This window comes from Halichondria panicea, chromosome 3 (assembly GCF_963675165.1).
Source record: "Halichondria panicea chromosome 3, odHalPani1.1, whole genome shotgun sequence".
Classification (NCBI taxonomy): domain Eukaryota; kingdom Metazoa; phylum Porifera; class Demospongiae; order Suberitida; family Halichondriidae; genus Halichondria; species Halichondria panicea.
Window position 1 is genome coordinate 6,299,377 of NC_087379.1, and position 27,666 is coordinate 6,327,042.

The 27,666-nt window shown below is 41.9% G+C and overlaps 6 protein-coding genes and 1 long non-coding RNA gene across 8 annotated transcripts; 4 read left to right on the top strand and 3 right to left on the bottom strand.

Annotated features, from left to right (window-relative positions):
• Nucleotides 1-4,626: 4,626 nt before the first annotated feature.
• Nucleotides 4,627-9,633, top strand: LOC135333932 (uncharacterized). Its single transcript, XR_010394136.1, has 3 exons — nucleotides 4,627-4,741; nucleotides 4,795-4,866; nucleotides 9,424-9,633. It is a non-coding gene; the product is annotated as an uncharacterized LOC135333932 (long non-coding RNA).
• LOC135333894 (tripartite motif-containing protein 2-like) lies at nucleotides 5,511-9,135 on the top strand. Its single transcript, XM_064528920.1, has 2 exons — nucleotides 5,511-6,413; nucleotides 6,671-9,135. Exon 2 carries the CDS (start codon nucleotides 6,708-6,710, stop codon nucleotides 8,928-8,930), a length of 2,223 nt encoding a protein of 740 aa, XP_064384990.1. The 5' UTR covers nucleotides 5,511-6,413; nucleotides 6,671-6,707; the 3' UTR covers nucleotides 8,931-9,135.
• Nucleotides 9,634-9,741: 108 nt separating the features above from the next.
• On the bottom strand, nucleotides 9,742-17,584 carry LOC135333884 (ephrin type-B receptor 1-B-like). Of its 2 annotated transcripts, none has more exons than XM_064528905.1 (15): nucleotides 17,422-17,584; nucleotides 16,999-17,256; nucleotides 16,206-16,854; nucleotides 15,915-16,064; nucleotides 14,199-14,393; nucleotides 13,699-13,918; nucleotides 13,504-13,535; nucleotides 12,932-13,173; nucleotides 12,472-12,639; nucleotides 11,763-11,861; nucleotides 11,423-11,527; nucleotides 11,034-11,189; nucleotides 10,867-10,911; nucleotides 10,610-10,734; nucleotides 9,742-10,249 (listed from the first exon to the last, which is right to left on the bottom strand). In XM_064528905.1, exons 2-15 carry the CDS (start codon nucleotides 17,245-17,247, stop codon nucleotides 9,952-9,954), a joined length of 2,733 nt encoding a protein of 910 aa, XP_064384975.1. In that variant the 5' UTR covers nucleotides 17,248-17,256; nucleotides 17,422-17,584; the 3' UTR covers nucleotides 9,742-9,951. The 2 variants fall into 2 exon arrangements, with proteins under 2 accessions (XP_064384975.1, XP_064384976.1); XM_064528906.1 differs by having other exon boundaries at nucleotides 16,999-17,251; nucleotides 17,422-17,580.
• A 38-nt stretch (nucleotides 17,585-17,622) lies between these two features.
• On the top strand, nucleotides 17,623-19,466 carry LOC135333912 (ras-related protein Rab-4A-like). The gene is made up of 4 exons (XM_064528938.1): nucleotides 17,623-17,856; nucleotides 18,138-18,266; nucleotides 18,541-18,931; nucleotides 19,136-19,466. Exons 1-4 carry the CDS (start codon nucleotides 17,719-17,721, stop codon nucleotides 19,291-19,293), a joined length of 816 nt encoding a protein of 271 aa, XP_064385008.1. The 5' UTR covers nucleotides 17,623-17,718; the 3' UTR covers nucleotides 19,294-19,466.
• Nucleotides 19,467-19,471: 5 nt separating this feature from the next.
• LOC135333918 (proteasome subunit beta type-6-like) lies at nucleotides 19,472-20,921 on the bottom strand. The gene is made up of 5 exons (XM_064528945.1): nucleotides 20,798-20,921; nucleotides 20,538-20,737; nucleotides 20,172-20,301; nucleotides 19,859-20,003; nucleotides 19,472-19,736 (listed from the first exon to the last, which is right to left on the bottom strand). The coding sequence occupies exons 1-5, from the start codon at nucleotides 20,876-20,878 to the stop codon at nucleotides 19,609-19,611; spliced, it is 684 nt and encodes a 227-aa protein (XP_064385015.1). The 5' UTR covers nucleotides 20,879-20,921; the 3' UTR covers nucleotides 19,472-19,608.
• Nucleotides 20,922-20,949: 28 nt separating this feature from the next.
• Nucleotides 20,950-23,821, top strand: LOC135333902 (uncharacterized). Its single transcript, XM_064528927.1, has 7 exons — nucleotides 20,950-21,207; nucleotides 21,371-21,978; nucleotides 22,125-22,222; nucleotides 22,279-22,435; nucleotides 22,728-22,824; nucleotides 23,252-23,338; nucleotides 23,634-23,821. The coding sequence occupies exons 1-7, from the start codon at nucleotides 20,980-20,982 to the stop codon at nucleotides 23,706-23,708; spliced, it is 1,350 nt and encodes a 449-aa protein (XP_064384997.1). The 5' UTR covers nucleotides 20,950-20,979; the 3' UTR covers nucleotides 23,709-23,821.
• Nucleotides 23,822-24,351: 530 nt separating this feature from the next.
• On the bottom strand, nucleotides 24,352-26,000 carry LOC135333927 (vesicle-associated membrane protein 3-like). Its single transcript, XM_064528955.1, has 6 exons — nucleotides 25,841-26,000; nucleotides 25,408-25,444; nucleotides 25,134-25,212; nucleotides 24,964-25,043; nucleotides 24,656-24,713; nucleotides 24,352-24,543 (listed from the first exon to the last, which is right to left on the bottom strand). Coding segments are annotated over exons 1-6 (312 nt in total). The 5' UTR covers nucleotides 25,843-26,000; the 3' UTR covers nucleotides 24,352-24,487.
• Nucleotides 26,001-27,666: the final 1,666 nt, after the last annotated feature.

Consider the following 27,666-nt stretch of genomic DNA (forward strand, 5'->3'; position numbering starts at 1 on the left):
AGATTGCAGTATCTCAAGGGGATTGATCACACCCACTCAACTGTACCACGTGTGAATTTTGCATTGACTGAGAGGCGAGGCCAACACCCACTTTAATAAATGATATTCATCGCTATTGGTTAGCACCCACACAGAATGAATGATATTCATGATACTATTGCGTAAAACAGGCCAGAACAAAACTGTGGATAGGCTTGATTCCCGACCTCCTTCAAGGAGGGCGGCGACGCTCGACTAGTGTTTAGTAACGAGAATGTGCGTAATACCGCATAGCGCGAAATTTTCAAGGCACTTATATTTCATGGACTGGCCTCTAAAAGCATTTCGTTGCACAATGTTTGCAGAATGACTGCATGCTTACCGGAAGCCACGCCTTTAAATCTTTGCACGTTATAGCAGATAATTCAAATTAAGGAACAATTTCCGTGGACTTAATAATTTATTTTCACGAAATCCACGAAAATTAAGCCCCTCGAAAATTTCACACTATACGGTATCTAAACCTTCTCTTCAATCTATTTGTACTAGTACTTTTACTGTGGTGCTGTAAAATTTGGTTGATGGTATTGCATACGTCGATCCACGACTTGTAAATTGTCTCTAACATTCATAGCGGGTACCCGTACAAGACTCGATATAGTGATGCCATGTACTCTTCCACCCCACAGGTTGTATGACCTTACCAAGGAGGGGGACCTTCGTAGCATCTGCACTGAGATTGAGTGTCCGATGGAGAGTCAAGTCAGCGTCCAATCAGGGAAGACCATGAGATCTCAGCCTATCTCCCTCACTGTGTACGGACCCCACCTCAAGAGAATGGTCCTGGTCTACCTCCCAGAGATTGTCAGTGTGAGTGTCATGTGACTGTGTGTATCCCTACAGACTGGTATGGCCATTAACACATGAGAAGAGATAATCAAAATGTGCAGGTGTGTTGTGATATATAGTACATAATTCCTGTTCATTATTCATTACGTTTGGTGGGTCAGGAACGAAAGAGGGACAGTTTAGGAGCATTTACGGACTCTCTATTGATTGCAATGACTCTATTGTTGTGTCTGATCAAAACAATGGGCAACTTCAGATATTCTAATGAAATGATTATATTTTAATGAGATAAGAACTTTAGAGTGTCAGTTAATTTGTGTTCTAGTCTGAAATCCAACAAGCGAACCTGGGGTTTAGCTTAGTGTGAAATGGTTGTAACAGTACGTCTTTAAGTTTGGATATGTTTGAAATCTATGGTTATTAGCTGTGAATTAATTGTCTGTTTTAGCACATGAAGTATGCGTGGAAAATTCACTGTTTACTTGATTCTCTTTATTGCACTCACACTCTGCCAGCACATGTCATTAATATGTTACAAATGGTTCAGTGGATGCTGAGAGGAGAATAATAATTATATTTGACAGTCAGATGGACCTAGAAGGTTCCTATAGATGCCTGTATACTGTTTGAACTATTACTGTTGTGTTTGTGTGTATCCTCAATACCTACACAGCCTTGTCTAACCTCAAAACTTTTGTCACGATTTCCAGCGCTGTTTCTCTTTTTATCAAGGCTCTCGTACGATATTTGTGCTCACCAAAGTTGACCTGGTGGAGAAGGGTGCATGGAGTCAAACAAGACAGAGTGAATGTGTGACCAATCAGATTGATGCTATAAAACTGATTACCCCTGCAGATGCTCTCAATTCTGGATGGCCAGTTGTTCTCAATGAAGGCTTTGGATACTATGCCTGGTTACTGGGAGAGGTATGTATATGTATGTGTACTGTACTTATCATGAACTGTTACACTCTAGCAGAGCAGTTTTCTAAGTGATTTTGTTTTCATGTGTCCTAATTGTTAATGTGTATAGAATGTATAGGGAGTCCATCAACAATCAGGCACTGCACTTTAAGAGCTAGTGCGCATGCGTTGGATATTAATATTGTACATAACCATGATAACTATAGTGAACTGGGCTTCGACTCTTTAATAGCTGGTTCTTTATAATCATGGATTTTATATGTGAGCACGTTAGACTTTGAATCTAAGTTTAATACTCGGCAGGACCTTTATTTTTTTATAGTGCAGTGCTCATTGCAATTCTGCATGTCGCTATATATTCAGTACACATTTTCTGAGATAGTGGCAAGCTAGCGAATTCTGGCAGGTCAACAGGTCGGACATTCAGAAAGCACTCAATTGCAAAGACACAGCAATTAAAGAGACTGACTGCATGTGTGAACCTTCTATATGTAGTATCTTCCGTTTGCATAATTATTATTTTAGTGATTGTCATACAAACTGTAGGGTCATCAAAATATCTCAACTATTAAGTACGCGGTATGAAGTTTTTGCACAACTACACCTACGCATGTATATCCCTACTATGCTCTAAACGTTCATCCATGTATTGTCTCCATTGTCTCTACTCATGTGTACATGACTTGTGGGGTGCTGTAAAATAGGTTGGGTGGTATGTACATGCATATGCATATACATTCATAGCTATTAATCGACTTTAATATTAATGTACACCCGTATATAAGATAGTGACGTAACGTGGCCATATACTCTCCCACCCCATGCACAGGTGTATGACCTCACCAAGGAGGGGGCCTTCGTAGCCTCTGCACTGAGATTAAGCGTCAGACGAGGGTCAGCGTCCAATCAGGGAAGACCGTGAGCTCTCAGCCCATCTCTCTCACCGTATACAGACCCCACTTCAAGAGAAAGGTCCTGGTTGACCTCCCAGAGATTGTCAGTGTGAGTGTCATGTGACTGTACACTCAATCATGTTACTGTGTATAGACGGTGACCACTGATATGGTCGCTAACACAAGAGAAGATGTCATCAAAATGTGCAGGTGTGTTGTGTGTGGTGACTGTAGTGTGGAAAGTGTCTAGTAATTCCTGTTCATTAATTTTAGCTTTTATACTAGTACTTTTGGCATTCTTTTTAGCACCATTGCTATCATGGTCAATTATTTCCCACTATTGAGTTTCCCTGTAATTCCGTGATTATTATGCGGCAAAGTCTCGAGACTAGCAATAATGTAGTAGCAATCAGTAGCTTTATGTTATGTCAACGTATACCGAGGTATTCAGCACCCGCGGTGCTTTCGTATATATTCTTCAAGTGTTCAAACAATTTTTAGGGAATTCTGCAACAGCTTGAAAAGCTGTTGCATATAATTATAAGAGCTTATCAACTTTAGAGTCAACTCACGGTTAGCACTCAGGGCCTCGTAAAATACAACAATTACGACCCAGCCTCTCATGTATACGATATGGTGCATTGCACATGAGGGAATGTGAAATTGTGGGAATTGTGGACTGAAATTGTTTGCAGTTTTAGTGTATATAACTAAAACTGCAATGTATTGATCATCGAACGTGATATTGAAAGCACAAATATCACTTGTACATTGACCATTGGGGGGAGAGGCTGTAAAATTGAAATTTATGACTTTTGCGGGTGACCACGCTAGATCTACGGTGTGTTGGTAGTCGAGGCAGTGGTAACCTTCAGTTTAGTGACCCATTTGATATTTGTTACAACAGAAGAGACAACAACCTGTATGTGACTGATAATTGTAACCACAGAATACAAGTGCTCTCTACTGAACTAAAGTTCGTACGATGTTTCGGTACACCTGGCAATGGGAACAGACAATTACAAAACCCACTGTATGCATCATTTGATAGTGCCAACAACCTCTATGTTACTGAGTACATTAATCATCGAGTACAAGTCTTCACTGCTGAAGGTCAATTCCTGAGAACCTTCTCACAAAAAGCCAACGGTCAGAAGCTGAGTTATCCCTATTCCATAGCCATCGACAGCAGTGACACAGTGTACGTCAGTGAGAATGGACCGCATCATGTGAGTGTGTTCACATCTCAGGGAGCCTACATCACCACGTTTGGTGGGCAAGGAACGAAAGAGGGACAGTTTAATGGCATTTATGGACTCGCTATTGATAGCATTGATTCTGTTGTTGTGTCCGATCAAGACAACGGGCGACTACAGACATTCTAATGAGATAAGAAGTTTAGAGTGTCAGGTACTGTGTACATTTTTTGTGGTGTTAATTTGTGTTCTAGTCTGAAATCCGACAAGTGAACCTGGTTTGGCTTAGTGTGAAAATTGTTGTAATAGTACGTCTTTAAGTTGATTTGTTTGAAAATCTGTGGTTATCAGCTGTGAATTAATTGTCTGTTTTAGCACATGAAGTATGCATGGAAAATTCACTGTTTACTTGATTCTCTTTATTGCACTCACACTCTGCCAGCACATGTCATTAATATGTTACAAATGGTTCAGTGGATGCTGAGAGAATCATAATATTATATTGACAGACATTGTCAGTCAACTATGGTCAAATGGACCCAGAATTAGATTGCCTGTACTGTCGGGTTACCTCAAACTATTACTGTTGTATTAGTGTGTACACTCAATACCTACACAGCCTTGTCCTCGTAACTGCCTTACTAATACTAATATAATACCTACACAGCATTGTCCTCGTGACTGCCTTACTGATACTAATATAATACCTACACAGCCTTGTCCTCGTGACTGCCTTACTGATACTAATACCTACACAGCCTTGCATTGTCTAACCTCAAAACTCTTGTCAGGATTTCCAGCGCTGTTTTATAATTATCTCTCCTTTTCTCGAGGCTCTGGTACGATATTTGTGCTCACCAAAGTTGACCTGGCGGAGAAGGGTGGAGTCAAACAAGACAGGGTGAGTGTGTGTGACCAATCAGATTGATGCTATATAACTGATTGCCCCTGCAGATGCTCTCAATTCTGGATGGTCAGTTGTTCTCAATGAAGGCCCTTGGATACTATGCCTGGTTACTGGGAGAGGTATGTATATATATATATATGTGTACTGTACTTATCATGAACTGTTACACTCTAGCGGAGCAGTTTTCTAAGTGATTTTGTGTTCATGTGTCCTAATTGTTAATGTGTATATAGAATGTATAGGGAGTCCATCAACAATCAGGCACTGCGCTTTAAGAGCTAGTGTGCATGCGTTGGATATTAATATTGTACATAACCATGATAACTATAGTGGGCTTCGACTGGTTCTTTCTAATTATGGATTTTTATATGTGAGCACGTTAGACTTTGAATCTAAGTTCAATTCTTGGCAGGACCTTTATTTTTTTATAGTACAGCTCGTGATTTTCTGCATATTCTACGGTGGCCCTGAGCGCTACTAGTAGTTCACCTTAGCTACTTAATAGTTCACCTACCTTAGCTACTTGATAGTTCGCCTACCTTAGCTACTTGATAGTTCAACTACCTAAGTTTGTAAGTTCAACAACCTTAGCTACTTGATAGTTGACCTACCTTCGCTGCTTGATAGTTCACCTACCTTAGCTAAAACAAAATTCAAGAGTTTGAACAGAGCTGCAAGCCTCTGCTGACGTGACATGATGCAGCAGCCATTAATTTTAGCTTTTATACTTGTACTTTTGGCATTCTTTTTAGCACCAATTGCAATCATGGTCAATCATTTCCCACTATTGAGTTTTCCCGTAATTCCGTGATTAGTTATAAGCGGCAATAATTAGTCGCGAGACTAGCAATAATTATTACCTATAAATTATTGTGTGTATTAGCAATAGCTATACTAGTAGCTTTATGTTATGTCAGCTATGACACATTACACCGAGGTATTCAGCACCCGCGGTGCTTTCATATATATATTCTTTCAGTTAAGTGTTCAAACAATTTTTAGGGAATTCTGCAACAGCTATAGGTACATATAATTACAGGAGCTATCAACTTCAGAATCAACTCAAGGTTAGCACTCAGGGCCTCGTAAAATACAACAATTACGACCCAGCCTCTCATGTATACGATATGGTGTATTGCACATGGGGGAATGTGAAATTGTGGGAATTGTGGACTGAAATTGTTTGCAGTTTTAGTGTATTTACTAAAACTGCAATGTATTGATCATCGAATGTTGATATTGAAAGCACAAATATAATAATCCAGTTTTCTATACTTGTACATTGACCATTGGGGGGAGAGGCTGTAAAATTGAAGTGTATGACTTTTTGCGGGTGACCACGCTAGATCTACGGTGTGTGTAAGTGGTTTCGTTATTGTATTGCAACAGTAGACTTGTAGCAGCTCGATTTTTTTTGAAAAAGAGAAGTTGAAGAGCACATCAAAATGTGCGAATACTGTGTAGAATGCTTGGTTAAGTAGTCGGTTCTAGTCTGAGTTTGTGAATTTTTATCAAGCCTGGAGAGTAGAGGGAACAACACATCTTCCTGCTATTGTGGAAATGGTTGCTATGAATATTGTTACATTATTGACATCTGGTGAATCTCACATGACATTCTGTGTTGCTTCTCTTAATAATTCTAGCTGAATGTCCTACACAAGGAATTGTGAGTTTATCCCTTAATGTGCTGACTTGTATGACTGTACATGTGTTGACTGTCTGTATGTGTGCTAGTATGTGTACTAGGAATGAATAATATGAATATAAATACCGTACTTCTTCGCAATAAGGCACCCCCTGAGAATTTGCATACATGTAGAACCGTATAAATTTTGAATACACTAGATCAAGTGGCACCTTTAATATTTAGAAGAAAATTAATACAGTGCAGTTTGTAAAACTTCAATTTTCCTCACATGCCAGTAAGAAGCCTTACAAGACTTGATCATATCCCAAAACCATGGCCGAGAGAGTGACGACAAAAGAAGCTCTCAAGAAACTCGATGCTCAACTTGAATGCTCCCTTTGTCTCGACACTTTCAAGCAGCCGAAACTCTTGCCTTGTTTTCATGTGTTTTGTAAGTCCCCGTGTCTGGAAAAACTAGTGACCAAGGATGGACGCTCCCTCACTTGTCCCACCTGTCGACACGTTGTCCCACTGTCAGAGAGGGGAGTGGCTGGACTGCAATCAGACTTCCACATTGACCACTTGTTTGAGATACAAGATGCTTTCAACAAGGCCGATGATACAAACTGTGGCAGCTGTGAGGATGGCAAAGCCACCGGATACTGTAACGACTGTGGGGACTTTTTGTGTGACAGGTGTCAAGCTGCTCACAAGTTTGTTAAATACACTCGTCAACATAAACTGATTTCGCTGGATGAACTGAAAGTTCAAGTGACTAGTCTGGTTCCCCCCAAGAAGGCTGTCCCCCATTGCCCCAAACACTCGGGGAATGACCTCAAGATATACTGCGATACCTGCTCCACACTCATTTGCATGGACTGCACCATTCGTCTCCACAAAGACCACAACTACGACCTGGTGGCTGATGTGCTGACCAAGCACAAAGAAGAACTTGTCTCCAGTCTCAAACCAGTCAAAGAGAAGCTGGACAGTGTACAACGAGCTCTGAAGGACTTTGACACAAGAGCCAAGGCAATCCACAATCAGAGGGCCGCGATTGAAGCCAACATCCACAAGGAGATTGATGAACAACATCGACTGTTAGATCAACGAAGGGCAGAGCTTGTAGGAGAGCTAGAGATGCTGACTCAGCAGAAACTGAAGGATCTGGCGGCACAAAGGGACCAAGTGGAGATCACTCAGGTGAAACTGACCAGCTGTCTGGAGTACGCTGAGGGGGGTCTCAAAACAGGCACAGACGGTGAAGTACTCGAAATGAAAACTTCCGTTCTCAAGAGAGTCAAACGAATTTCTACTGAATTCGATCGAAACACAATTCAGCCAGAAACAAAGGCTGACATAGAACTGATCACAAAAGGAAAAGAACCTCTCCAACAAGCTTGCCGAAGTTTCCTAGAGATTGATCACAGTGGATCATTCAGCTTAGAGAACAGCCACACGACAGGAGATGGTCTGAAAGGTGCTACAACTGGAGAAACAAAAACTGTATCGTTTAAAGCAAAAACCAAGAGTAACAGAAATGTCAAACGCAAACTCGACCTCAAAGCTGAACTCGTGCATTTGGAGAGCAAAGATATATTGAAATGTGAAGTGATCGATCAACAACACGGCAAACATAAGATCAACTATCGCCCAATGAAACGAGGAAAGCATAAACTACACATCACTGTCAATGAGGACGCAGTACGAGGCAGTCCATTCCCAATAGCTGTAGCCCCATCACCACAGAGCTTTGTCAAGACTTCCCGAGTTGTACGAGGTGTGAACAGTCCACGAGGCACTGTCTTCAACAGTAAGGGACAGTTGGTTGTTGTTGAAAGTAATGGAGCTACTGTCTCTGTATTGACACCAGAGGGTGAGAAGATACGAACGTTTGGTCAGCTGAAGAATGCACATGGAGTGACTGTGGACAAAGACGACAAAATTTATGTAGTGGAGAATGGCAATCATCGTGTGAATAAGTTCTCATCCGCCGGAGATTTTGTTAAAGTTAGTGGTAGTCAAGGCAATGGTAACCTTCAGTTGTATATCCCAGTTGGCATCTGTTATAACAGAAGAGACAACAACTTGTATGTGGTTGATCAGGGTAACCACAGAATACAAGTGCTTTCCACTGATTTGAAGTTCATACGGTGTTTCGGTACACAAGGCAATGGGAACGGACAATTACAAAACCCACTGTATGCATCATTTGATAGTGCCAACAACCTCTATGTGACTGATCGTGGTAACCATCGAGTACAAGTCTTCACTGCTGAAGGTCAATTCCTGAGAACAACCTTCTCACAAAAAGCCAACGGTCAGAAGCTGAACTCACCCTGGGCCATAGCCGTCGACAGCAGTGACACAGTGTACGTCAGTGAGAATGGACCGAATCATGTGAGTGTGTTCACATCTCAGGGAGCCTACATCACCACGTTTGGTGGGCATGGAACGAAAGAGGGACAGTTTAATAACATTTATGGACTCTCTATTGATCGCAATGACTCTATTGTTGTATCCGATCAAGACAACGGGCGACTGCAGATATTCTAACGAGATAAGAACTTTAGGCCGGTACTGTGTACATTTTTTGTGGTGTTATTTTGTGTGGTTAGGCTTAGTGTGAAAATTGTTGTAACAGTAGTCTTTAAGTTTTGATATGTTTGAAATCTATGGTTATTAGCTGTGAATTAGTTTTAGCTCATGAAGTATGCGTGGACAATTCACTGTTTACTTGATTCTCTTTATTGCACTCACACTTTGCCAGCACATGTCATTAATATGTTACAAATGGTTCGGTGGATGCTGAGAGGAGCATAGTGACAATCAGGCACTGCACTTTAAGAGCTAGTGAGTTGGATATTAATATTGTACGTAACTATAGTGAACTGGGCTTCGACTCTTTAACAGTATAATTATGGATTTTTATATGTAAGCACGTTGTACTTTGAATCCCAAAAATTTGAGCTCAATTCTCGGCAGGACCTTTATTTTTTTATAGTGCAGTGCTCATTGAATTGCAATTATAAGTTGTCTGCATATTCAGCACACGTTTTCTGAGGTAGTGGCAAGCTAGCCAACTCTGGCAGGTCAACAGGTCAGAGAAGTTGGACACATTCAGAGAAGCACTCAATTGTAAAGACACAGACAGCAATTAAAGAGACTGACTGCGCCATGTGTGAACCTCTATAATTATGTAGTATCTTCCGTTTGTATAAAAATGTATACATAATTGTGATACTGTAGGTCATCAAAATATCTCAACTATTAATTATATCAAGGGCGTATAAGAGAATATGTATTCTTTTGGTACGTAAATCAGCAACATACGTGTAATACCTGGTATACATATACAACACTATAATTATTATAATTATAATAATTATTATGGTTGTCAAAAACAATTACTCAAACAGCATAATATATACAGCTAAAAATAAAACGTGTACAACAGAGCAAAAACTGACAATTAAATACAAAATATTGTTAATAGTAGTGAAATCATCACATGGTGTTTTGAAAACCTACTACTTGTATACAATTAAGTCCTAGCTACATACATGCAGTGGGTGATTCACACAGTCACAGATGGCTGCCTAGTGAGTTGAGTCTGAGCCTTCTCTATACTGCTAGTGATACGATACAAGTGCCCCGAGAGTGTGATCCCCATGGTCTTAAGGTCGGCCTCTGTGAGCTGCAACACTTGGTTGATGTCGTTCAGCCCGGCTTCATCGAATTTGACCTTATAACGTTCCATCTTGATGGCTATGAGCCACATCTCAACGGTGGGGTAGTCGAGAGGGTTGAGGATGTTGGCACTGCTCAGGTACGTCTTGGGCACCTTCTTAGGGGCAACAGGTGGGTCAGGTACGCTGTAGGGGAGGGGGACATGGTGACCATTATACAGAATTAGAGTGCTACTGTGTTATGATTTATACACAGTATAATATACAAAGGTGATATTTACAATTGGGTCTTTCATTTTGAAATGGTTGCCTAGTCAAATAAAGTATGTGATATCAAGGCATGCAACTGACTATCAATCCTACATGCAGCAAACTAAAGCCACAGAAGACCAGATAATGCTATGTACTGTACATACAAATCTATTAATAGAATTTATTTTTAGATATTACTGTACTTTCCACTGCCCCCTTTAGTTTTTGCTCGCAAGTTGTTGCATGCCCTCTCTATTTTATACGGCCTTGGTGATAATATTGTCATGTACGTACTTTATCTTCATGTTATTCTCCAAAAGTTGGTCCAAGTATTTGACAATGTCAGCAAATGTTGGTCTGTCGTTCTTCTCAGCACACCAGGAGTTGAGCATAAGATCGTACACAGGTTGTGGACAGCCCTGTGTGTGTGTGTGTGTGTATGGGGGGGAGGGGGGCTAGGTACAGGAAGGGTACGTATGTACATCAGAGATAAAAATATTGGGTGTTAATGATAGAGTTGTGCGTGTCGGTGACAAATAATGACAGCTTACATGAGGATTCTCCAACCTGTATCCAGCCTCTAGTTTATCCAACACCTGAGAAACGAAACAACCACATTGTTAATTAAATCATACAAACCCACACCCACACAGAGTCCAAGGTATGCATATACCAGCACACCCCCCCCCCCACGCCATACACTTCCTCACACACTCACAATCTGGTTGTCCCAGTCCTCGGCTTCGTAGGGATGCTGTCCGTAGCTCATGACCTCCCAGAGTAGCACACCGTAGCTCCACACGTCACTGGCAGAGGTGAACCGACGACGGAAGATTGCCTCAGGGGCAGTCCAGCGGACAGGAATTTTGCCACCCTAACAACAGAAAAACAGTACACATGACTTGAACACACTAATGGTCCGTGAAACACAGTGGATACATGTAGGTAAAAACCACAACAGAAACTATGTACACTGCATGCTCCATTACACACTGCATATGTAAACACGGTCCATATGAGCACAATTGACCACCATGCTGGGAAGTGACTTTACTACCAACATTGTCACATTGTGTTGAATAGTTTCGAAGAGAGTGTTACACTGACCTTCTTGACATCGTACTCATCGTCGACTGTTTCCCTAGATAGTCCAAAATCAGCCACCTTGCAAGTCTCATCCTTACCCACCAGCACGTTGCGAGCAGCCAGGTCCTACGAGGGAAGGAGGGGGTGGGGGAGACTGTCGTCATGACACAACAGGTATTGAAGTATTTACAGTAATAGATTGCTTAGGTTATAGCCAGGAACTGATATTATAATAGCAAACAACACATTCTTAGTGTGAACTGATGAAAACATTATCTACAATTGCCGGGAAGTGTACACATATCGACATGCACAAACACAAGCATTACACTTATGCTGTCTCTTACTTACACTGACTCACCCTGTGCACAAAGCCAACCGTGGAGAGATAGTCCATACCAGCAGCCACACAACGTGCCATTTTCACTTGACGTTCCACTGACAGATGATCATCGTTTTTCTGTACAGAGGAACACAAACAGCCATAAATTGTGAGACACGAGGGCCTCTAATTGTCACTGATCTAAACAGTACTGCTATGCTTGTCATGTTAGCAGCAAGAGTACATCAGTATGCAAGGGGAGCAAACAATATTGAATGCACATGAGGGTGGGTGGTGGGTGGTAAAGTTCCAATTCTACAGCTATAAATTGTTTGACCTCGTTCCATTGAGCTCTATGTAGCATCAGGAGCATGCATAGACTGTGGTTTAAGAGTCACGACATCCTCTAACCAACCACCATGTTTGGCAATTGTGGTGCCTATAAAGAACTGGATTTATGGCTTCCAAAGATGTTGAAACCATAGTTGAAACCATAACTCAGGTCACACTACTGGTTGTTAAATCAGCCCACTTTGAGCAACATACTCCCATTCATTACATTCTGTGTGCATTCTTAGATCATTTTCGCACCCTTATAATAAGGTGAGGTGACCTCTTGGGGTGGGGGTGGGCCTAGCAAGGTGAATCAATGGACTCCCCTAGGTTATTCAAACATGGGGACACATATACCCTACCCAAAATCAAGGATTGGAAATGTCAGCTATTTTAGCTCTAGCTCTCTCCTCACCCTGAGGTAGTGGTAGAGAGAGCCGTTCTCTACAAACTCCATGACGATCATAGCAGGCTCCACTCTGGTGACCACTCCGTACAGCTTGATGACATTTGGGTGATCAAACTGACCCATTATGGACGCCTCTGTCAGGAAGTCGTTCTTCATTTTATGGGAGGAGCCAGGCTGTGGGAGAGGAAGTGTATTGTTTGTGAGCGTAAGGTAGTGAAAGTATGTTTAGACTGACTGTGTCCTTTTAAAGGCTGCTATAGCAATTTGAAACCACAGGAAAACACTCACTGTTTATACAGCACAGTCGTATATATAGAACAGTTTTCATAGGCACTGTAAGTGACCTTACAAATAAGAAAGGCACTATGAACCAGGACTGTGTTATTGTACGCTTGATTCCCATTAACAATTGTAAACCACCCACTCTCTAATGGAGGCTAAAACACACAGAATGAAACTAACTCACTTTGAGAGTTTTGACGGCCACAGGAATCTGCTGCTTCCCCCCCTCGGACTTCCATGTTCCCTTGTACACGTCACCAAACTCCCCCGACCCAATGTCCTCCATGAGACGCAGCATCTTGGGTGGTATCTCAGAGGCAAAGTCCTTCACTGCATCGCCGGGGCTCGTGTACGTGGTAGGGTCAACGTACATACGCCTGCCAATATTGGGGAGTGCAATGGAGTTCTCTTCAGCATAGTGACTGACTGTAGGAGATGGGGAGGGGGATGAGCATTAAAAGATGTGCATTCTGGCCAAAACAAAACACAGTGTATTCTCGGTCAGCAGGTCCTTTTCAGTGACAAAGATTTTGAGTTATAATGCACACTGCACTTCCCAGAGGGCATACAATGCACGAGACATAAAACCAGCTCCAAGACAACAGTGAAATTACAATAAAAACTGAGTAGTGATATTGTGGGTCAACCTTCACCCTCTATAATACAACCAGGTCAATAGGTCCCCACCTATGGACAGGCCACCATTGTTACACAAAAAGGGTGCACTGTACACATAAAATAAATTAATGCACTTACTTGTTTCCTTGACAATTTTCTTCTGGCGCCATCTGTGAGCACGGGTTAGAAAAACACAAAGTGAATGAAACAGCCTAACAAACATGTGAAGCTACCAGTCATGCATTGTACCAAGATTTCATTAGGAACTCTTGGTTGTACATAGTGATACTATATATTTATTAGTACATGCAAGCTCTATAATGATGCACTCACAGACAACAGAAGAGCAATAGGACGACTACAACGAGGATGATAATCACTGCGACCACCCCGATCACAGCACCCACTACCACGGCAGTGTTCACTGCCAGGAGGGTGATAGGTATAGCCTCACCCCTCGCTAGGAGGATGAAGAACTCTTCCTCAGGTATCAGATCTGATATGTCCGTCTCTGATGTCACAAACACTATGTAGGCAACTTCAGGAGTTAGTCCTGCGTGTGTGTGTGTGTGTGTGTGTGTGTGCATTTGGTCAATATTCATAAAAAGTGTTTGTTGGCTATTTTGGTGAAGTAGCTACTAGTAGCTTTCTTCTTTTTGCATGGCCGTGCAAAAAAGTAATTTTGTGTGCCAGGGATCAAACAATAATTGATCAATAGGTTCCTACATACGTATCCTATAATAGTGGCTATTTGGATGTGTGTGTGTGTGTGTGTGTGTGTGCGTGCGTGCGTGCGTGTATGTGTACAATATTAATAGTAGCACACTCTTTACCTCTTATCACTCCCGTGGTGTCGGTGACAGTGTTAGAAAATGTGATACTTGTCTCCCCATCAACCCTGTACCAGAGGTTGTATCGTAGCTCATCTCTCGCCCTACCACCAGTGAACACTGGCTCGTCCCAGGCTAGTGTTAGTGTGGTACTGGATCTATCCACCACCCTCACGTTGAGCGGAGGGGACGGAGGAACTGTGTGTGTGTGTGTGTGTGTGTGTGTGTGTGTGTGTGTGTGCATAGGATTGTATGGTGTGGATAAATTAAGCTCAATGTCAATAATGTGTTCTACATGTGGGTGTGGCTAATGAATACTGTAAGAAACAGACCATCGTAAAGTTAACACCTCATGAAAGGGACCAGTGCAATGCGCAATGCTGCAATGATCAATGATGCATGGAAATAGCTTGTACAAAAACAGGAGAGTTGTTCAATAGATGTTCCTTATCAACAATGACATGTAGGAAGCATGTACGTCTACATACAAGGTACGCGCTGGTGAGATGGCAATCAGTATTCATGACCTGGGAGCAGTGCATGTGGGAGTTGTCTAATAACGAATAATATTAATTTGACCTTAAATTCAACACAACTGCCTTGCAAAAACTTGGGAAAGAAGCAGATAAGATCATGTTTACGATTATTTTTCATAAATGCTCAAACTATTGCTAAGCATAAGAATTATTATAGGACAATGGGAGAGCCATTACTAGAGGTATTCATGCACTCCTGCTAGAGGTCAAAACAAGCTTTGTTGTGTAGTCCTAACCTCTATCACCATGGTACAGTACATTGACCTGAACATTGATAAAACAGCTGCTATTGTGCACTTCAATGTGTGTGTGTCTGGGGAATGCTCCAGTACTAATGACTAAAGAGTTTTTCATTAATTTTGCTGCAGACACCGCGGTGTTTACCTAATTATAAGACAAAACATCAAAGGTGGTAGTAAATTAATAAGAGGCTTTTGAGCTGTACTTAGCTATCAAGCTTGCAAACTTTGGAGCCCAACCCAGTGTAATATTTGCATACAACTGTAAATCTTGGCAATAGGGTGTCAGTATACTCTAGAAAACAGTGTACCCAGTGCAGGTCAATTGGTCATGAATTGGACAACCAAAACAGGATAGTGATCAGCTGAGCATGCAAATATCTCTGCAAGCAAGCAGCTATTGAGAGTGCAACAATACCCTACAACTGTACTGAAAGCATTTACAATCCATAGAAACTGCAAATTAAATTAGGGCCACAGACGCCAGGCTCTAGGGAAAACAGCTTGTCCCAAAGCTGCTGTGTTCACACACAAAATTAATAAGTTTAAATGGGGTTCAGATACACACCTAAAAAGCTCGGGTATTAATAGTACACACACCAGACAAACAAGTAAATTCACTTCCTTTACAGTGAGGCAGCTGTGTCATTACTGACAGATTCCTCTAGAGAATAAAAAACACAATTTACATACCTTATTAGCAAATGCTCAGCATTCAACAGGAGCTACCTCTGTGTAAACAACCATGAGCATGCAGCTAGATGCTATAGCCTCACTAAATGCTAGCCTGGGCGAATGCAGCTAAGTGCAAAACAAGCAAATAAATCAACATGTGAGGGGAAATGATCGCATACATATCCAGTTTAACAGGGCAATTAAGGAAATATGTTTTGAAAACAGTCCCAGGGAGATTTAATTATCTAGCTAAGTGTCATCCAACTCACGAGTGCAGGGAAGGTCCACCTCTTCTGGTGTTCTGTAGTAGCCATCGTCACACGGGCACTCGGCCAGGCCTGAGGCTGTGCTGTTGCTGTTGTTAGGGCACATCAGACACTCCCCATTCACCACACTGGCGTATAATCCAGGGTCACAGGCTGTGTGTGAGAGAGGAGGGGGGGGGGCAAAGCATAAGTTATGGACTTAGAGCATTATAGCGAATATTTCTTGCTGGTGGCTAGTAAACCGGTGACTATAATGGCGATGACAGTACTGTTAGGTTACTTAACCATACTTACATAAACAGTTTTCTCCGTTCATGGTTGGAACAAATCCAGCGTTGCAGACACACCTACTGGAGGGTACAGCAACCCAGTTACCACTCTCCAAACACTTGAGTGAGAAAGCATCACCTACTGGACTGGAGTTAGCGAAACAGGAGGCATTAACGCTGAGTTGTATACCAGACCCAACGATTGGAGCTATTGTCTCAGGGCGTACCACTAAGTTGACTGTTTCACCAGGACAGGCGTTATAAAAGACAATCAGTCGAGAGATGAGAATACAAGTGCCAGGATCGCGAATGGCGAGGTAGAATCCAGACTCATTGGTATTGAATCCAAACTGTTTAGTAGTTGTTGTGGTAGTTCCAGAGACCTGAGTCGTCAAGGTTCGTATAAGTGTATAGTTATCAGTGTCTATAGCAGCCACTGGATTCACTGTAGACGTCTCATATTTCAGTAGGTCAAATGTTCTCCTGCATCTTGTGCTGCCTTCATCAGGGCATATGCTCTGCTGGTATTCGATCTGTACGGAGACTTGCTGTAGGGGATATCCATCCACTGTTCTGTTGATGTGCTGGGTGATTAGCCAGTTGTCCTGGGCCCCACCCGACCAACCACAAACAGTGACAGCAGTCTCACAGCTACGTCCTTGTTGTTCTACCCACTGAAAAACGAAAGACAGTATAGTAACAGATAAAAGGAAAACTATCAAATCTACTATGGCTACGACTTACAATTACAAATAACTGTAGTTCACTAAAAATGCACAGCTATGTATTGCACTTGGATTGCTACAACTACGACTTACGGACGATTGCAGCCCAACAGGATTATTCATATCAAGGTCCACAGCCTGCCACACAGGATTAGCATTTGGTGGTAGCAACCTGTTATAGTGACTGGAGTCCATCAATATCCTCCCATTAGGAGGGTCTTCCACAATGTTCCTTAGAAGTTCAGGTAAAGTAACAGTGCACAGTTCTTGTTCATCTCCAGGAGCTTGTCCTGCCACCAATGTCAGGGCACTCACTAGCAGCAGACAACACAGACCCTTCATTTGGCTGCACTGTGCAAGGAGAGAGTAGCATCAGAGTTGAGTGTAGAATGGCCAGGGACAGATACCATACATATCCAAGCATCTATGGTATATCTAGTTAGTGACTAGTAGTTATTCAAAATCAGTTTATAATATTATTGTTCTATACATTGAGCTCCTGAATTCTTTACTCACCTTTATTTTTATGGATTTCTACAGGTTAGTGCAATGCTACTATAGCTAGCTGTAGCTCTGTTGTCTCTCTTGGTTTGTCTAAAGACAGATATACGTATTAACCTCTCTGCTCTCAAAATGTGCTTGATCAGTTTTAATTTTGATGATAGTGGTAAAAACGTCTCCACCCTAGACTTCGAAAGAGGGCGGTGTTTGCTTGGAGCATTGACCTCAAGAGCCAGCTTTACCAAGTCATCAGTAGACTACTATACTGGAAAAGGTTCTTTGCTCTCTGGTTTTTGCTGAAAGCTTCAAGAGATGAGGTCCAATCGACTGGGCAGCCTCCACAACAGTAGATCAGTCAGTGCAACTGGACAACAGTATGCAGTGCGTATGTGTTTGCTAGGTGAAGCTGGAGCAGGCAAAAGCAATCTCTTCCACAGAATAAAGTATAAGGTGTGTGTACAGTACAGCTACATGTAGCTAGCTAGCTACTTATGAGCTGTGGTGTTGATAAATATGTGTGGTAACTGTAGGTACAGGTGTAGCTGTAGTTTGGGTCTGTAAATTGTACATGTTGTAATACGTTCCGATCTTACCCGATTTCAGCTATCGAAGAATTGCCCCTGTGATAATAATTAGATGCATTCTACAGCTTTTCAAAAGCTACCGTATTATCACTACTATTATATTACTACTATTCATACAATAACTATGTTGTATCTTGGGATGTGTAGAAATTCAAGGACGACTCGGATGAGGCCACCAATAGCCTCGGGATCACGACGGGACTGACAGCACGGAACAGGTCATATGACTCTCACACTGTGGTATTACGCTCCAGTAAGAGGAAGAAGAAAATTAGTGTGAGTTAGCATGCTTACTTACTCCAGTGCTCTCATTGTATGACACTATGGACATGTGCACAAGTACTATTGTTTGAAGAGCTGAACTAAAACAGATGTTTGTCCATGTGTACAGAGTATTGCCACAAGCATTATGAATGTTTAATATGTACACTGGATACTACTGCATCTGGTACAACCAGGTAATGACATCTCCTTATAATTATTGAGGCATAACAGCACTAGGCACACGTGTCACATCACCCCCCTCCCCCCCACACACACACACACACAGTTGACGTTGATGGACACGGCTAGCAGGGAACGCTACCAGTCCCTCACTGCCCAGTACTATAGAGGGGCACATGTCGTACTACTAGTGTGCAGTCTAGACAGCGAGTACACTCTCACCAGACTGGCCAAGTGGCACCAAGAGGCACAGTACTATGTCGATGAATCTGAGGTCATTTACGCTTTGGTAGCCACAAAGAGTGACCTAGAAGAGGTTGAACGAGAGGTTAGCAGAGAGATGCTGTTGGGGTTCTCATCTCACTATGGAGTGGAGGAGGCTCGTGTGTTTGAGATCAGCTCCAAGACAGGCGAGGGGGTGGACGATATGTTGCAAACTCTGGCCGAGACTGTCGTGGAACAGTTTGAGAGGGGAAGTACTTCGCTGAACATCAGAAGTGAGTTCTATAATTATACAGTCTATTATAAGAATGATTTCACCCTAATTGCAAGTCTGTACGTACATGAATATCGGTTTTATCACCATATTAGGGTAATATGAATATGTACCTGTACCCCAGAGTTCTTTCCCTGCGGAGTTTGTCTTAGACTGAAGACTTGAAACACACACACACACACACACACACTCCCTCCACACTAAGGTGGTTCAGTTGATGAGCGTACTACTTTACTGGGCAGCAGCTCGAGACGAACAACCAGCGTGTCGTCTCCTCTGAGTAGTATGAGCAGTGGCGCTAGTGAGACAGACTTGACTGAATACCGTAAACCTGGATGTTGCTCTAACTGTGTGATCTTATAGGCAACTCGAGTGCATGCTAACTCTTTTTATCCCCTCCTCCGTCACCTAATCTTTGCACCTGGCATTGCAAACTTATTTTCTTCGTAATTCTGGACAACTATTTATACATGTTTGTATTGTGTGTGATTGATGTCTAATAATTACGTGACTGATCAATAATTGTTGCTAGTGTGGACTGTTATGAATTTGGTAAATACAATCAATAACAGATAATTATGTTAACATACAGGGTCATATTGAATACATCTGTATGGCTCACATGCACACAGCACAGTAGAGATACATGTACTGTGTTGGTAACAAGTCAAAGTATAATCATTCAGTATAGAAAGTTGGTATTTCTGATCCAGTGAAGAGCATCCTTTCTACACCATTCTCATCGATAACGGCCAGTCTTAGAACACCACCAGAGCTGCCATCACGAGCCACAGCAAGGCCCAGAGCTGTGTGATTGGGTAAAGATCGTCACAATAGAAAAACAAAAATAGTACATGAAACAGTTTTGTTAGTCAGGCCACCCTTTATGCAATTGTACTGTATAATTATTTGGAATGCACTCACTCACCATTCTTAACGAATGCAATGCACTCCTCTCTGCTCATGCCAGCTTTGTATTGGGCATCACAGTAACCATACACATAGGTGCTGCCTGAGCCACCGATGGCAAATGGTTGTCTCACATACATACCACCAAGGGGAATAGAGTACACCTAAAGAGAAAGAAATTGAACGAGTTCAGCAATAGCTTAAGTAAGGCAACAGCTTAAAGTAAGAAACATACAAGTAGTATAATTGGGTGGCAATATTACTAGAAAATTGGGACAGTGAAGCATACGCTATCTAAAAGCACCCAGTGCAGGCCTACATGTAACCCTCACCTGTCCCCCCTCTCTCTTGTCCCAGCCAGCACACAGGATACCAGCTGTCCTCTTCTCCCTGTTCTCGTAGCAGTAACGTCGGAACAGGTTGGCAGCTGTATTCACCAAAGGGGGCTCTCCCTGCTCCATGCTGGGGGGGGGGGGAGATGATAGGGTAAAGATACAACTATAAATATATTTAATATGTGATGAGGCTCAGAAGCATGTACTACAATGGACTGTATTAAAGCAAACAAAACAGTCTCACCAATAATTGTATTGAAGAAATGCACAAACTTATCATATAAAACTACCATTACAAGCGATACCGCAAGGCATACCACCAGCAGTAGCATAGATGTACATTAATGTAATACTCTTCCTCACGTGTGTAGACTGATGTAGTACTTGACTTGGTCAGCGGTGGCTTGAGTATCAGCAGAAGAACCGGAACGACAGCAGAATATACGATCAGAGATCTCTGTCAATTTATCAGATACTCTATTGGCCACATATGCACCTGAGCTGGTCCTGGAGTCAGCCCCTATCACCACACCACCATCAAACTCAACAGCCATGATTGAAGTCTGCAATTAAAAATTGCCATGCTCTGATACATGCAAATGATGGATATGCTATTTGCTTACCCCTGTGGATACTTCTTCTTTCAGCCATTTCGGCTGGTTCAGGCTACTTTCCATTGAAGACAGTAAGGTTGCTGCTGCCATCTTTACTCGTGGAGTTACTGTGCTCTAAATAGAACGGCAATGCTCCACCTCCAAAATTCAATTAAAGCACACCAAATGCAATTTCAGTTCAAAAAAGAACCATGTCATCTGTAGAGAGTAAAGCTTGTTCTGAGCTGTTAAAGAAGCTGAAATGGGGACAGAAGGATCTGAAGAGAAGCCTGCATACATTGGCGGGTGATGATGCACTGAGAACACGAAAACAGCAGCTAACAAGACGCCATCTTGCTGAGAAGTCGATCAATAGTGTGAGGGACTTGTCAACGAAGAGAGCTAGGTTGGAACTGCTGTCACCTAGCACAGAACCAAGGGTATGCCATTACGAGTCAGCCAGTATATCGCAGTGCAAGGCATTAAGCTGTACGATATACATGTATGCACGATAGCAAGCATGACAACGAAAGTCGTCTATTCATCGCTGTGTAATACATGTAGTTACTCACATTAAGTTTGATCACATCTCTCTCATATCAGGGTACAGGAAAGCACCCCAGACGATTATCCTCCACCCCCAAGAAACGTGATGGACCACTCGTTGCATTCTCAGCACCTGAAGTTGATTCATCTCTAGAGGAAGCAATATTGTATCAACCCTCACACCCTCGCACACAACCACCCACTCATCACCTACCATCACCCCGACTGAGCCGAGTTACCGTGGATACCAGCCGAAGCTTACGAGACTCTTCCCTTTCACGAAGCGTCCTCCGTAGTTCCACTCACAAGAGCAAATCGAAGACCCCTGTAAAACGTGGACTGAGTGTTAGTTTTGTTGATGGGAACAAATTGAGAACTCCGAAGAAAACTAGCAAGAGATTGTCAGAAAAAGAGAAAGGTGAAAGTTTAGTGGACTCTCTAAATGCCTCAAAACACGGAGCATTGGATTTGACACTGTCACAACGTAAACGCAAGTTCCCTCGGATGTATGCCGGTGATGATCCAAAGCTGGGCTATGATTGGATCGCAGGACTTATCGACGCCAGTGACACCTACCTGAGTGAGAGAGATGACGAGTATTTCCGAGATATGAAGGAGTTCAGGAGAGTCAACTGCTCAGAGTGCTACAAACCAAGGGAGGGAATGTAAGCAAGCCTGTTAGTCATTGCTCTCTTATTATACATAACCAAATGCATTGCATTTCTGCCATCTGTTGTGTGTACAAGTACGATATACCAAGGTTCTCACCCTTATTCAATGATTATACCTGACTCTCTGCTTTCGTGTACAGGCTACCAGACCGTGTTGATAATCCTGTACCAGGACACAGCTACAGTAGCACTACTTCAAACGACCACAGAGAAGAACCCAGCGCCAACTGCACTACATGTAAGCTACATGTATCTCTGAAATTGGAATTTAACCGCTGCATTGTATTCCTATAGGTGTGAGGAGCTATTCTCTCAACAATCGACTCTTTCCGATACCAAGACAGACGACCTCTGACCTTGTGACAGAGGGAGGGTATGGTCACCTGGAGAGCTCCTGCCCTGTGTGCGAGGACAAGCACTCTGACTCAAAATCACCCGTCAGATTCATACGGTGAGTGAGCCGGGAGGAACTTAAAATGTTATGTATCTTCCCAGTTTCTGGAAAAGGTACATGTAGCATTTAGTTTTGGATTTTGGACCTTCACAAATTAATAGAAACTATATATACTGTGCACATAATTATTTTCTTTCCGAAAATAAGTTTTTAAGTTGATTATTCGTGACTTCCAACAAGTACGTTTACACTGTACTTTAAGGTACTGCACTGCACAGACTGGATTTCACTGACTCTATAGTTGCTTTCAATTGTTAATGCTTATGGTTGGTACATGTACTGGTTGCAGGGTGAGTGTCCCCAAGAGGACTCTACAAAGCTCCTATCAACTGAGGCCCCATCGCAGGAGAAGCTTTGACCCCAACGACTCCATGGGACTCAGCAAGGTTGGTCGATCTCTATTAGGACCTCCTGTTTACTACAAGTAGTACGTGTATCAGTACGATATAGAGTGTAGAGTGGTCAATGGGCAACAAATTGTGATACACACTGTACATCATTCTAAAATACTGAGAGGTGTGGGTTTGTGGGTGTGGTGTGGATGTGAGGGCAATACACTTCAATTTCGTGATTTCCCTGTTGTCTAAAATATTTTAGAACACCCTTAATGGGGTGACGATATGTATGGTTGGGTACACCTCAATGGAGAATACACGACAGGAAAAGCATGGAAAGCATTAGACTACAGGGAAAGAAACAAAAACCTAGACAACAGGGAAGAGAGAGGGATAAGAGGAAAGACAGTATCTCAGCATAATCATCCAGTTCTGTTAATTGTTATACTGTGTGATGGTGTCCCTGTATCCCTCACAGCATTGTCTGGTGGGGTGGGAGTCAGCCAAGCCATCCATGGTCCCCCCACAACCCAGTGTTGGACTCAGAGATGCCGTCGGGAAAAAGGTGAGCTTCTACAAGTGCTGTATGAATTCAAAAATAACATCAAGCTTTCATTAGTGTGTACATTTGTTGAATAGCCCTTATTGAGATTCACTGTGTTCTATTCAGGATACGTATACACTTAACAGTCATACAAATGTATGTTACACATGTCCATTTTATAGCATTCTGTAAACTGTATCAGGAGTGCATGAATACTGTATATATACTTATTAATATTTGTGAACCGACCGTCTACAAAAGTACACTGACAAACAACAGTACTATAATAATACTTTCCTTTTTGTTTCTCCTGCAGCATCTCTCAAGTGTGGATCTGCTTAACACTTCACATACAGTTGAGTACAACTTGAGATCAAGAGCCATCAAATAAACACTTACAAGTATTATGGACACAAACTTCATGCATGCATGTACTTGCATGTTTTGTAACAGATACACATCATTAATTTTAACATGTATACCGAAAAAATGTTATTGAAATCATTCATGTGTTGACCATGAATATATCTGGGGACAATTGAGACAGTACGTAGCTATGAAATCCTATACAGATAACAATCACACCATCACCATAATTATCATTGTGTGCTTTCCCCCTGGCCTGCATGCATGCATAGTGTTACATTGTGTTGTGTCAACACAAGAAGAGCACATTGTTTCACATTGTTATTGTGCACGTGTTTATGCATGGGCATTAGATGCACTCACCAGCGACGATGATGATTACCAGGCGAGTGTAGTGTAGTGTTGTGTGTGGGTGGCCTGTGTACATGTAGTACATACTATACCATCTGCACGTTAGCATAATTATTCCCCTTGTGTGCACATTGCTAGGGTTTCTGTCCTCTGTATCAGTTTCATTTGCACATTCCATTATCACTGCATTACAGAGTACGCTTAGCAACACGCAAGACTCACTGTGAGTGTTGCTATAGATACTGACCATACTCTCTGTGCTATGGTATAATGTTACATGTATGTCAATAACCCATTTTGTAAAAGGACAACAGCAATTTATAAAGTTAGACCATCATTTAAGGTTCATTGACCACACGCACACATCATATAAAAGTAGCAAAATTCAAAATTAATTGTGGAAATAAAAAGTACAATAAGTGGTATAAATGGGTAGTATAATAATTATATAGTTCAGTTTTGGATACAGCGAGGATTGTCCGAAGGGGATAGACAAACGCCCAGGACAACTGCAATAATTACATAAACCATTATGTCACATCCTATGGGCAATTACCATAGTAATTGTAACTACGAGCTAGCATGTTTCATTATGATGAAATCAGGGATATTTCTACTCACCAGCAAGGATAAGAGCCAGAAGTATAACGACAAGGATAGTTATCAGAATGCACCACAGCTGTGTGGTGAGGGAGGAGGTGTATATACACAAACATTGATTGGTCCTTCATGCAGTAATCAAGTATTGAGCACAGCAGCTATTGTTATAACACGAAGGGATTATCAATCAAACATGCTAGCTGCACTTATTGCTGCACTCCCCCCTTTCAATAAACGGTCAACTCTACAATGAGTGACCATGCATGCATCTTGAACTTATGGCTGGGGGGGTTCGTACAATGTGCAGTTTACGTATAGTGTGTAACCACCTTCCAATTTGCACGCTGTTTTTTCTTTTTCAACCTTGTGGCAGTTTTGTCAAAACGAATAGCTCCAGCCTGAAGGTTCTCTGTAGACATAAGTAAGGATTATTGAGTATTGAGTCCTTGCAAACTCAGTATGTTGACTATAACTCTATCAAGTAAATACGGTGACTGACCAGCCTGCTCCTCCAAGTTGTCAAGCCTTTCACCCCTCTCTGAAACCTTTTTGATGTTTTCCCTCACAATGCCTTTCACCTGAAATTATAGACATAATATAATTACACCGTTGACACACTACAACACTATAATTATCCATTATATACAGCTATAGACAAAGCGGCAGCAGATCTCCAGATAAAATTATGTGTACAAATCAATGTTCATGCACTAAATCACCAAAGTATATTGTGCGTGCACTATAATTTTGGTCAAGATTAAATAAAGAATTACCTCATCAACTTGTTGGTTGAGCCCGTAGACAGTCGACCTGTGCAGGACAAAACAATGATAACGAGTTTTATAAATTACCAAAATTGGTAGTGAGTGGTTAAGGCTTATCAGTGGGAGAGGCAGATACTAAAGAGAGGCAGATACTTCCAGCAGCTACCTTATCACACAAATTTGTATTGCAGATTATATTAGAGGCCCCTGATATCGCATTTATAATTCAGAGTCTTACATTGGAAGTGCATAATTTTATGCTCGCATATTTTTATATAACACTACGGCTTCTAACTATTGAACTAACCCTACAACAAAAGCTAGTATGGGATGATCATACATAACTAACTTACTTACCTATTTAAACCCTAGTGCTAACCGTAGCCCTGTAAATAAAAGCATTGCTAACAAGAAAAATGTAGCTACGAAACTGGATACTCACATTATTTTTGTTGCTGTTTGTTGTTCAGTTGGGTATCAGTATAGCTAGATCTCCAGTAGTTTTAGTACAGCCGATTCGTGAATGATGTGTGGGCTGGTCAAATTGCTGGATCTATATAAAATCAGATTGCCTCACTGAGCTGAGCTCATGCATTAATCAGCTACGCCCCAAAAATGCAGTAAAGGGAGTGGCTGTGCTGCTCATGTAAACCAGAGATACAAAAGAAAGGGGATTGGAAACGACCGCCCACGCCCTATGTAAAAGGACTGACATCCGGTGAAGCACTCCGTGTAATTATTGCGCTCGCAAATAATTACATGGAGGACTGCGCTACGGTTTTGTATCCCTGGTTTCTAGCTCTCCTATCCACTAGAGATCACTCAGGGCCTGGGAGATACTTGAGAGAAGTAAGCTTATACCACTGACAAGCTCTAAGTCCGTTGTCTTTACTCTATTTCCAATTTTTTTGAGTTTAGCTTGAATTACTCTATGTCAACTTTTCTCTGTCCCTCCTGTGAAGTCAAAACAGCAAAGGACATTGCTTGACTTGGTTATTATGTATCTAAGTGCTACATAGAATGGCTTCATGCTATAAATAAGCTGTACTGTTCATAAACGTTTGCAGTATAGTCCTTCAAACTGCTTTAGTATACTTTTAGACACACCACGGGCCTGTCCCTCCTACGACTTCATAGTAAAGGCTATTTCTTCTTGCATAGCATTTATTTGTCTAGTAATAGTGGCTGCATGGCTTAGTCGACTTTTTAGAGCTAAATTCTCTTTACTTTTTAGAAAAATCAACATTAAAAATGATCAATTTCACTGTTTCTATGTACAGCACATTGTAGAGCAGTCAAGACAGGTAATGAGCATGCTGACTATAAATATAATTCTTTGTAGTTTTAGCCACGCCCTATAACACGGAATGCTTCACGCAAAAATTTCGTAAAAATTTCGTTTCCAATCCCCTTTCTTTTGTATCTCTGTGTAAACGCCGCAGTCACAAGCAACGGCGTATTTATTATTACTTGCTCGCGAAAATATAAAATAATGTTTTTATGCATTCATGATTAGAGTGTATAGCCTCTATAGTTCATCTCTAGGCAGGCAAGGAGATCCTTCTTTGTTTGAGTAGTGTCTGTTGAGCACCACCTCACCCCCAGGGCATATCTCATTTGAGATAGGCACCTTCAATGCTGTGCAACCGCCATGGAAGTCTTTGCTTTGCTCTGCATAGAATAGAATTAGTCTACCTTTGTACAACTTATAACACTGTCAGTCGCTTACCTTCTAATCCATTTGCAGTTTCATCATACACTTTTTGCTCATCAGTGCACTTCTCGAAGTCTCCTTTGTAGAAATAGGAGCAAGCATAGTTCTTCTTCTGTCCAGCTGTGTCAATGCATCTGCACTCCATCACGACTGCATGAGTATTGCCACCCATGTCTAATTTCAACAGTTTGCAGGTGGCTCCATCTTTTGCTTGAAATTCTCCAATTGAGTTGGGGTCCTTACCACAGCACACTGCTGCAGTTATTGCAGCCAAAACCAGAAATTGTAACTTCATTGCCATAATTATTACTGTGTAATAATTCCAGAGTCTATGCTCTATACCTGACCTTAGATTTATTATATAGGCCAAACATTAGTAACTGGAAAACCCAGTAAGAATTTCTGTGTTGGTGTAGCTATCTGACCACACCATTCCACAGGCCACTGCACAGTAGCTATGAAGCGAATAATAATTGTGCGTGCCTGTTTTGAACTTGTAGTGATTTGTGTCTGAGGAGGGGCCAGAGGGGGAGGGGCTAGTATGCACGTGAGTT